We start from the raw sequence: 11912 nt of genomic DNA, 5'->3' as shown, positions 1-11912 counted from the left end.
TATCTAACAGTAAATATTTAGTGACCACTTTTTGGTCACTATGGTCATTAATATAGTAATGAAAACTAGTGACATTTATGTGGTCATTAAAAGTCGTCACTAAGTGATTAAAACAATGACGATTTTCTTTAATTAATTAGTGACGAAAGGAGTCATCACAGATTTATTGACGAGTATATTTTAGTCACTATTTAGTGATTATATTCAATTTTGGTCACAAAATCGATTTTGTGACGTACCTATAGTGATGAAAAGTGACGACTAGAATTTTCGTCACTAAATCATTTTGTGACGAATCGTTCTACTGTTATTGACAATTTCATTTTGGTCAATAATTGGCATTTTTTTGTATTGCTAATTGCTTTATATATGAGCTAGTAGAATATATTCCCATTAATTGACGATTTATGGAAATACATAACTACATATAGTAGCACACCCTTTGTCTATTACCTAAAACTTTTTTCAAAAGTGATTGAGTAAACTATTAGGAACTCTTATCGGTAGAATTTTTAATGCAATATGTTTTATTAACAATTCATTTCGACAATATCAAAATAAAATTTTAGTACAAATTTTCTTTTTACACCACATTAACAGTTTTTTTAAATTGAAAACAATATCACAAGAACTTCCAAATTCATATATATGAAATCTGTTACATCCTGGATCGATAGTGTTCAACAAGTAAACGCCTGAGTAATTTCCCGGAAGCCGATTTGGGAATGTTGTTCACAAATATCACTCGCCTCAACCGTTTATAAGGTGCAACCTATCAATTATATTCCAATGAGTATTATCTTTTCTTGAAAAACCCAACGTGAAAATACAAATCTTTACCTGCTCATTGACGAATCTCTTGACATCTTCTTCGGACAAACAGCTGTTTGATGACTGCACCACAAACGCAATCGGGATTTCACCAGCTTCAGCATCTGGAAACCTAATAAAGACGATAAAGTGTTCATACAATCATACATACATTCCCTAAATGAATATCAAGATTCGTGAAATATAGCCTTTTTGACTTACGGGATTACTGCAGCATCTAGTATTTCAGAATGCGAAAGCAAAAGTGCTTCAAGCTCTGCTGGTGCAATCTGAAGAGCATGCACGTAAAGATTAAAGATTATTTTGGCCATGCATGCAAGAAAATATTATAAAGAATCTATCGAAACAGGATCTTTAATTACAAGATATGCATGATCAAAACATGTTTTAATTACCTGAAACCCTTTATACTTAATGAGTTCCTTAAGTCTATCAACCACGAATATTTGACCTTCATCATCAAAATATCCAAGATCACCGGTATGTACGAAACCATTTTTATCTATCGTAAGCTTCGTGGCGTCAGGTTTATTGAGATACCCTCGCATCATGCAAGCTCCTCGAACCCATATTTCACCAGTTTGATTTGGAGGAAGAGGTTTATTGGTATCTACACAAACTATTTGAGCTTCGATTCCTGGTAAAAGCGCTCCAGTTGAACCAGAGTGCTGATGGCCCATAATTGGACTACCGAGTGAGGTGGATGCTGTCGTTTCAGTCATACCATATCCCTGTTGCATGGAATGTTGTAATTAGAACTTCACTGAAAGCGACAAAAACTATAAAAAAGACAATTATATTTAGAGAAATTTATACAAGAATGAATTAATTTTTTTCTAAACATGATAAGAATAGAAACAACAGGGACCATATCTGTAACTTCGTATTCAATTTATTATCTCAAATGCAAGTGAAGTTTACCTGAAGAACCAAAACATGTGGGAACTTTTTGGCACACTCGTCTATTAGTTCTTTCCCCAATGGTGCAGCACCCGAAATGATTAGCTTCAATGACGACAAGTCAAACTTCTTGACTACATCTTGTTTAGTTAAAGCAAGTATAACTGGTGGAACAGCCCATAAATGTGTAACTCTATATTTCTGTATGTTCTTTAAAACCGCTTCAAAACTAAACTTTCCCATTGATACAACCGTATTCCCTTCCTGTAATTGAGCATATAGTATAACCGCAAATCCAAAGATATGAAACATGGGCAAGAAACATAAGTGTACATAATCTTTCTCCCCCATTGATCTTTGATCAGAAGTCATCATTTGTGAAGTTGCGATGAAGTTCTTGTGGCTCAGAATTACACCCTTGCTAACACCGGTTGTCCCAGAAGAGTACAATAAGGCCGCAGTATCATCTCCATGAATCGAAACTTTAGGTAGTTCTGAGACTGACCCATATTTTGAAATCAAATCTTTATATGAAAAACACCCGTTTCTTGAACTTTTTGATCCTAAAAACACAACCGGGAGTCCGAAGTTTTCAACTTTTTGGTACAATTCTTGAACGGTGATGATGAGTTTGGGTTTAGAGTCTTCAACTTGTTTGGATAACTCTCTGATGGTATATTCAGGATTGACGGTGGTGACAATGGCGCCAAGAGCGATGATTGAGTATGAGCAGATGGGGTATTGGATTGAATTGGGGGCAAATATGAGAACGACGTCGTTCTTGGTGATACCCAGGTGGTTGTTTAAGGCGTGAGAGAACTTGGCGACGGTGGTTTTGAATTGGATGAAATTGAGGGTGTCACCGGAGTCGGCGTCGTATAGGGCAGTTTTGTTTGGGTAAGATGAAATGTTGCGGAAGAGAAAGGGAATCATTGATGTGTTGGGGTCTGCTGGGATGACTAGCGGTTGCCGGAGTGAACGGAATATTCCGTCGCTGCCATAACCGGATTTCTCCATCGACTTTGTGTGCCTCTAATGATCTCTATAACTGCACAAATGTTAGCGGTTATAACGTATAAGGAACTTCCCCCAGATGGGTCCAAATACGCGACATCTTGATCATTTATTGAGGTTTTTATTTGCTCATACTTGTAGATTTGTATTCAATAGTTTCTCTTGATCTTTTTATCATAAACACATATATTCAATTATCATATATATGTGTACTAACGCATTGTGCTTTGAAAAATCATTTCAATTATAGCATTATATATATTTTTTCTTATTAGGACATTATACTTTAAAAAATGTATCCACTTATAGCATTGTACTTTCAATATTGTTCTTTGAAAAATCTGCCCATTTACACATTCAACATTGCTATAACGGGGTGAAATTTTCAAAGTACAATCTTATAATAACACAAAAGAGTAGGATGCTATAATAACACAATAATTGAATATCCTTTTGTAATAATTATAAGATTATTTCCTTTTTATTACACCCTTAATAACGAGAAAAAAAAACGCGCCAAAGGTGCAGCTAATTCCATCTAGTTAGAATAGAAAGATAGACCATTAATTTCGACCCCACCTATCATGACTGTCGCTAGGGTTCCAAAGAAATTTTTTTAAGGTAAATTGAGTAATCTAATCATTTTTAGGGTGTTTTTTAAAAATATAACCCTTTTATTTATAAATTAAAAAAAGTGAACACTTACTCCGAAACGGGGCATTCCGGAACATGTTTCAGACTAATTTTCGGGTGGGCCATCCCATTACCGTTCTTCCAAAATTCTCATTCCGGACTATCCGATCGTGTTCTGGATTAGGAATTGGAATTTCAAATTCCAAATTAAAAATTGAAAAACCCCGGACCCTCATCTTTATTCCGGATCTTGCTCCAACTTTCCGATTCAACTCGAATAGGCGACCCCGATCATGATTCATATCTTCGAAACGCAACTCCGATCTCTAGCATGCAACTCTGACATGGAAGAAGGACACTATAACCCCGTTATTTTATGGGTACGTTCTTCACTTAAAAAACCTAGTTTGCTTTTTTATATAAGGTGCTTATTCATCTATAATTACTGTTCTGGAATGCGTAGAACACCTTCGGAATGAATTGAAAATGTTTCGGAGTTTAAATTAAAGATGTTATTATTGTAGGATCAACTGAAAAGTAGTTTAGATGTTTGGGTATTGTTAATTTACATCGAAGGGTAGTGTTCCAGATCTTAAAAATTCATTATGGAAGCTTTCGGAATGCGAGGAACTGTTTCGAAACATGAGGAGCCCATCCTGAACAAGATGAACTGCTCTGGAATATTGGTCAATTTTTGTTTTGAAATGAAGTGATAACACTTTTTTTTTTGTGCAGCACGACATGGTTTTTGATGCATCCATTACAGTCTCTTTAAATCCAAAATGGGCAAGGAAATTCTTTTAGAATTCAGAGACATACCCGAATGCATGACCATATTCTAGAATACATGTCTTGGGAGGTGATTACACATTCCTAATGTAGATGGAGATCCTTTAATTCTACATTACGTCTTTTGCCACGAAGTTTTCACCGACCCCCGAAGCCAAGTAGAAAAAATGGGTTTTTAGATTAGAGGTAACAAACCGTCTTTTGGGAAGAAAAATTTTGTCTCATCATTGACTTCCGGTTTGGTGACTATTTAGCTGCTTCTGCATTCGGTGTCGCCTTCCATTCTTGTGCCTTTCCTATGGTCCCGAGGAATGTCTTAGTCAAATTAGACGATGTTATGACGTTGTTTAAACATTCACTTAAAGAGTTCAATGGGCGGTTGCCTTAATAACCTATTATAGAAGAGTATTTTGTTTTGATATCCAACCTTGATGAATTCAATAGGTATAATGTAGTCTATTTTATAATTACTGATTATAATTACTTATCGTTACTAATATTTTTTAGAAATTTAATTGTTAATTAATTTTTATATAGTAGATATCCATGGGGGAGGATAATTTGGAATCGGTTATATGAACAGCTAGTTACAATAAGCTTGACAAACATTGTACATCCAGACGAACCGAACGAGAAACAGCATCAAAAAATGACCTACGCCCTAAATGGGTTTTTATACGTTTTTAAGGTATGTATATGATGAAAATTTTATTATTTATTTTTGTTTGCTAAAATTCTAACAATTTTTTATTTGTTTGATAACATTTAAATTTTGATTCTTGAGACTTTTTCAAATCCATCGGGCTATTGCATGATCAAAACTCATGCCTTTACAAAAGACTCACTGCAACAAGTTTTTACAAATTCGTGATGTATGGTTACTTAGTTATTAATTTTCTTTATAATTTATGTTTATTTATAATTTTATAATTTTGCTGGAAGGATAATAGACTCGTATAGAACTTGGAGCCGACAGAAGTTGAGATGTGTGCTAAATGGTGGATAGTTAGCTTGGTATGGATTAATTGCCCTGATTTTCCCAACACTAAAGTTCACATGACACATTCTCTAACACCATCACCCAAAAACTCTGTGGCCCATAAGCCTCAACCAAAGAAGGCATAGATAGATGATCCATCACACCCGCCACAACTACCATTGTTGGCCGCTGACCTATCAACTGACAAGAACTGAATTATTAGTGTGACTCGCAAAATTAGGGGTGTTCGTTTGGATAGATCAATTCGATTTGATCCAATCAAGTGAATCTAAATTGATTAAAATTTTCAAAACATTGATCCAAATAATTCAAAATAAATTCAAATCCGATCTGATCCAATCAAATTACAATTCGGTTGGATTGGTTCTTATAACATGGTTTTCAAAAACTAAAACATTTGAATACCACATATAATTAGAATATTAGTTAAATTTATAACATAAACAAAAACAAATTATTTAATTATGGTCTAAAACTTATAAACGACTACTAAAAAATATATTATTATTTAATATTTTATAGACACAAAACTTTTTTGAGAGAAAATGATATTAATAGTTTTTATTAGGTGAAATCTTGTTAATCTATTTGAAAAAATAAATTAATAAGCTAATAAATAATTATAGATATATATTAAAAATAAACAAATAATAAATTGTTATTTGATTTTTTGGACTTTTCGGTTCGTATTTTAGAAACCAAAACTAATCCAAAATCCAAAAAAATAATTCGGTTTTATTGAGAACCAATCCAAAAATTCAGATATCTGAACCCAAATAGCTCAATCCAGATTGTCCAATTGTACAGTTCCGTTATATCTAAATAGTGAACAACCATATGCAAAATGAGGTCCATCAATTGAAAAATGAGCTTAGTGAATGTTGCGAGCACTTGAGGTCACATGATGAGCGTTTAGCAGAACATGATACTTCTTTAGTCATAGTTCTAAAATTTATCAATAAAACTCCCGGAGACGATGTTGGTACCTCGAAGGTGGTAGAGGTAGATTATTAATTATTTCATTGTTAATGGTTATGTTTTTGCGTCGTTTACAAGTATGTATTATTGAACCGTAGAGGTTCTCGTCGTACCAAATGCTATGATTATGCGCTAGGCACACTCGAATAGTCGTTGAATGACGACCCTGAGCAACCATCTCCATGTATTCAATCGCCCAGATGTAAAAGAGATTTTGTAGGATGAATACAGAACATTGTCGTCAATACCTCTTAGGCATTTAAGTACCAAAAAGTTATGTCCATATGGTATAAGTCCTCGTGGATACAAACAAAGAGGAAAGATGTTATACGACAACAACCATCACCATTTGACAATCTTTTAAAGCGTACAGTACACAGTGTATACAAAGAATGTGATGGTTTGTTGTTGCTTGGTCATAGTTATTTGATCGGTTTTGCTACGCTTGAGTTTTGGACACGGTTATATGCGGATAGTAATGGAGGATGGTTGTTATGTGATGTAAGTAATATAATTATGTGCTCATTACATACTCCGTTTCTAATAACAATACTTACTTTACTTCAAAAAAAAATTCCCAACACATCATGATGTGGATCTCATTGCTGCTAAAGTGTAAAACGAATGATGCTCTGTGGATGGTTGTGTCGTCAGCTTTTAACACTGATACATTTGACTAGAGTGACATGGCTGGCGGATCCGTTTACCTAGCTTGGGAAGACTGTGATACGATATAATTTTTTTTAGATTACATTACCTAAGTATTTATATACTAATTAATTATTTCTAACATTTTTTATAGTTTTACATCCCAATCAATATACCACATGCTTATTAGTTTTTGGGTGCTTTGCATTTGAAAACATTCAAAATGGTTGTATATGACAATCATCGGAAGAGTGGCTACTCTTCGGAAAATGAGGATTCATTTATAGGTATGAGAGCCCGCATCCACAGACTGCTAGTAGGAGTCAACTACTGGAGACAAATATAATTTGAACATTGTACTTGTAATATAACATACAAACATGTCCATTTATTTAGTTTATATATTTATTAGTTGTTCATTAATTTTAATTGCATTTTACATTTTATCAAACCAAAAGTTATACATTTTATTAATGTAAAACTTATACATAATACAAAACCAAAAATTATTGTAAAAGAAAAACCATGTGTTACACGCAAAGAATAATAATAATAACAAATAATAACAAGGAAAATGTATTCCAGAACCATGGTCTGGAATAGTACTTCGCAATTCCAGAGACCTCTTTGGAACAATGTGTTTCGGAATATACAGTTACTTTACGAAAAAAAAGAACTATGGATCATTTTTATAAAATAGATCTTCTAGTATATATATGCTTTCATTATATACATACATACATATATATATATATATATATATATATATATATATATATATATATATATATATATATATATATATATATATGGAAAAGTGAATATGTGTCTGTCATGTATGTAATATTAGATATAGAACCATCAAAATTGATTTTATTTTGATTAAAAAACACAATTTTTCTTTGTTAGCTTCTTATTGCTTTTGAGCTCATATTATTCATGATTTCATAATTTATCTTCAACATCTTGTATTTCGAATGTGTTGTTTTTATTAGATCTCTAGTAGACTTTATAACTTTCTTTGATACCTACCATATATAAACTTGTTTGGTTCTTTTTGATGTGTTATAGGAAGAAGTTTATTCGGTTTCTAATGAACAATTTTAATCTTTCACTATAATTTTCTATATTAAATTTGAATATGAAGATTTATTGTAGTTGATAATGTATTTTTATACATGGTTTGTGGTGCAAAATAAAATATTTAAAACTTTATAAAAATATGTACAAAGCCTATCAACTACTCTAATAGTGAATATAAGAAAGATGGTAGAGAGATTTGATTGCATTTTGTTAAAACTATGAAGTTTTTGATGGTTCCATACCTAATATTATGTACATAACAGCCACATATTCCCTAAACCCATATATATATATATATATATATATATATATATATATATATATATATATATATATATATATATATATATATATATATATATATAAAAGAGTTCATGTTGAGAAAGAAGGAATGAATCTGAGTCACTTATTTTAAATCTGGTGCTTAAATGGTTCAGTGTATCGGACCAAGAGAACATATCATATTCTTATATGAATACGTATATGGATATGTATATTTATATGTATGAATAAGTGTATTTATATTCCCCTTGTTTTAAATTTTCAAAAATCAACATTTTCTATTATCTTTAAGGATTCATGAATTCCTATTTTGTCTAGCTACAACTCAAAAAACTCAAATAAGAAATTAATTTTTATTATGTTAATCTAGTATATTAACGTTATTCATTCAATATGTTATTGTGTTAGAATGTTTTTTGTTGATGTATAAAAACAAATTGTTATCCTATTATTCGGTTTATTCTGGTTATACAATCCTAATACGGTTTTTTTGGTTTGTTTTTGTTATATTAAGTCTTTCATCATCGTGTACATGTTTTTCGGGTAATAACCGTACCGAACCGATTAATAACCGAAACGAACTGAACCTGTATTGGTTAATCGATCGGTTCGGATTTTGGTTAATGTAATTATCTTTATTCGGTTTTCGGTTTATTCGGGTTTGGATCGGTTTGGTTCGGTCCGGTTTCGACCCAAATAACATCCCTATTTTCCAAGTCAATTAACCTATTTTTACGAAATTGTATGTTAGTATTAGTGTTAGTGATCATAAATTTATTGAAGATGTGTAATTGATACATTGTACTGATTTTACCAATAACCAAAACCAACTTAATATTCTATTAAAACCACATGAATTGCATTTGCCCAGTAGATAGATCAAATCCGAATGTTACTATTGCTCTGGGGCTATACGAAAATAGCATATCTTCCATCATACATATGAAACATATCGTTTTAATTTTTTTTGGTTCTTTAGCAACCCAATCCATCGCAAATTTTCATTTAAAGTTTATTTTTGTTTACAACAAACTTTTATTATTTTAAAATATTAAAAAAATATATAACATTTTGCTTTAGTTTATACAAAGTTTAAGATTCATTAATTTCCAATGTTTTAAGTTTAAAAAGTTTATAAAGTTAGATAGATGAAACTTTATGGGTAATTTTCTTCATTTGTTGAGATAAAAACCATATGTATTTTTCTTTATTTGTATAGATAAAAATCATACCTGTTTTAGTTTAATATTTTTTAGATAGTTATGATGTCTAATTTTCGAGAAGTGGTAGGCTTAAAAGGGTTCTAAGTACATGTGGTTTCATAAAAAATAAAAAATAAATAAGGGTCTTCAGATGAAAGAGTTAAAATTTGGAGACCCAATATTCCAGAAAAATAGTTTACAAAGGACAAAGAACTCAAAGCAAAGATGGATCAATTATAATTCGAGGCTCATAATAGACCTCTCTCCACGAAAGAAATAAGCGAACGAAATGGAAGACTAAAATTGTTGAATTTGAGCATATACAGAATTTGGACAAGTGGCAAAAAGCGAGGCTAAAATGGAACGTAGAAAGGGACGAAAAATTCTCTTTTTTCATGGGATAATTATTGACTATACAAAAAGAGGACTCGGATCAATGTGCAATCTGCTTCGTTTGGAGGGCTCATCTCAATCGAATCCCATTAATTAGCATGCATGTGCACTATTGAGGAGGGGTATCGTGATTGGCTCATCAATTTGTGGTTCGTGTTTCGTGGAGCTGCATGCTCGCTTGGTGTGGTTATGATCAAAATCCCACTTAACAACTTTGGAGACATGTTTATTTTAATTAACACTCAAAGAAGCTACTGAAACCAAAGAAAGGACATGATCTCCATTTGCTATGGGACTCTTTGGTGGATTTGGAAGGCGAGATGTGATCCTGTGTTCAAACAACTTCGCTCTCCTCCTTTGAAGAATGTTGAATGTTGATAACATAAAATCACTTGTTTTCACTTGGATCAAACATAGGAGATAGAATTGTTCATATAATTAGGCTAATTGATGTTTGTCTCCTTTTAGTTGTAGCTAAAACATTGTTTTGTTCTCCTTTTCCCCGGCTAGCCACTTGCTAGTGTGGGTTGATTTTTATATAATTGTTTGCCGGTAAAAAAAATCACATAGTGCCTCGTGGGAAATAGAACTTAATTCCATAAAAGAAGATGTTATTGATTTTTCTTTTCGAAATTCAAGGACCACGTATTATCTTTACCGAAGCTTAGTAGTGCACACTTCAAAAAATCAGCCAACAGAAGAGTGAATTTCTTCAAGCTGAGTTTTCTTCTTGTGAAATCAAGAATGCTATTCAAAGTTGTGCTAGTGAAAAAGAACGGGGCCTGATGATTTTGGGGCCTCATGATTTCATGTTTACATTTAAAAAGGATATGTAGGATATTTTTTAATGCGGTCTTATTAAAACTCTTGAATATTTTGAGTCCATCGGGAATATTTCGAGAGACTGGCACACATCTGTCATTAATTTAACGGATAATGACTTGAAAAGGTAACGAATTACTTTTGTCACATTTAGTCACTAAATTTTTTTTCGTTATCTATTTTGCCATTGAACTATTGAAAGTGTTCACATTTTACCCTTATGACCGGCTGTTGCCGGTCATAAGGGTAAAATGTGAACAGTTTCAATAGTTCAATGGCAAATAGATAACGAAAAAAAGTTTAGTGACTAAATATGAACAAAATCGAAAGTTTGTTTCCCTCTAAAAAATTCAATGAATAAATGTGAACAAACCTCCTTTTGTATTATGTTTTAGCAAATTATTTATTTTTGTTAAATTGTAGCAACATTTGTTGATGAAGAAATATATGAAATAAAAAAAAATAAAAAACAAAACAAAAACAAAACCCTGAAAATATATTTAAAAAAAACAAAAAACCAAAACCGAAATAAAAAACCAATAGTTTGACATTTTCCAAAATAAAAAATCAAAATTTTCAATCTGATTTTGGTTTTACAAAAAAATGAACCATTCTCACTGATGTGAATTATGACCATTGGTTTGGCATGCGATATTTGTGACATCCCATGAATATGTAATTACAACATCGTCTGAACTCGTAATTCATAGTAAGAGGTTAGAGTATCATCACATGAATACGTAGTTACAACATCGTCTGAACTCGTAATTCATCACCTACAGGTTATGAGTCTGCTAGTGTTTCCACTGGGTTGTCTAGAATAGTCCGTGGTTGCCATCTATACTCTGGTAGATGACTACATCGCCACATTGCTGGTTAAGGTTATGGTATCTCCTTTCACCCTACATCACATATTCATCATCATCTATTTACCTAATTATCATCACCTTTCTATCATCACATATCTCTCATCATTTTATTTCATCACACACCAACTATTTCATCTACCCATGTTTCATCCGCAACATATTTGTAGATATAAAATAAATATACCGTTTAAATCTTTTAAAACATGTATAAAATCGTTCATCCAACATAGACAACAAGTATTCAAATAATGTGTACACATAGCACATAATTTATATAAAATACTTCATATCTATGTATAAGATGAAAGTAACTATATATACCATAAATGCTTCCTAACTTTGAACCCCAAGGTTTACTCTACTAAAGCTTCATATTCTCGGCTCTCTGAACCTAGAAGGGTCCAGATCTATAACACCAAAAAGCTCAAGATAGCTCTTCCTCTCACTCTACACACTTAAGCTCGCTAG

At 32.2% G+C, this 11912-nt stretch overlaps 1 protein-coding gene across 1 annotated transcript in view; it reads right to left on the bottom strand.

Moving 5' to 3' along the window:
- Nucleotides 1-593: 593 nt before the first annotated feature.
- Nucleotides 594-11912, bottom strand: part of LOC145001128 (putative CoA ligase CCL7) — a 61033-nt gene continuing 49714 nt past the window's right edge. The window contains exons 2-6 of the mRNA XM_078960477.1: nt 1753-2779; nt 1227-1562; nt 1033-1100; nt 841-943; nt 594-772 (exon numbers count right to left, since the gene is read on the bottom strand). Of these exons, the coding sequence (XP_078816603.1) occupies nt 659-772; nt 841-943; nt 1033-1100; nt 1227-1562; nt 1753-2748 (1617 nt within the window). The 5' untranslated portion in view covers nt 2749-2779 and the 3' untranslated portion in view covers nt 594-658. The remainder of the gene's footprint in view (nt 773-840; nt 944-1032; nt 1101-1226; nt 1563-1752; nt 2780-11912) is intronic.

The sequence above is a fragment of the Lactuca saligna genome, chromosome 6, assembly GCF_052625555.1.
Source record: "Lactuca saligna cultivar CGN05327 chromosome 6, ASM5262555v1, whole genome shotgun sequence".
Lineage (NCBI taxonomy): Eukaryota > Viridiplantae > Streptophyta > Magnoliopsida > Asterales > Asteraceae > Lactuca > Lactuca saligna.
The sequence above is the reverse complement of the archived record's forward strand: the minus strand, read 5'-3'. Positions and strand labels throughout refer to the sequence as shown.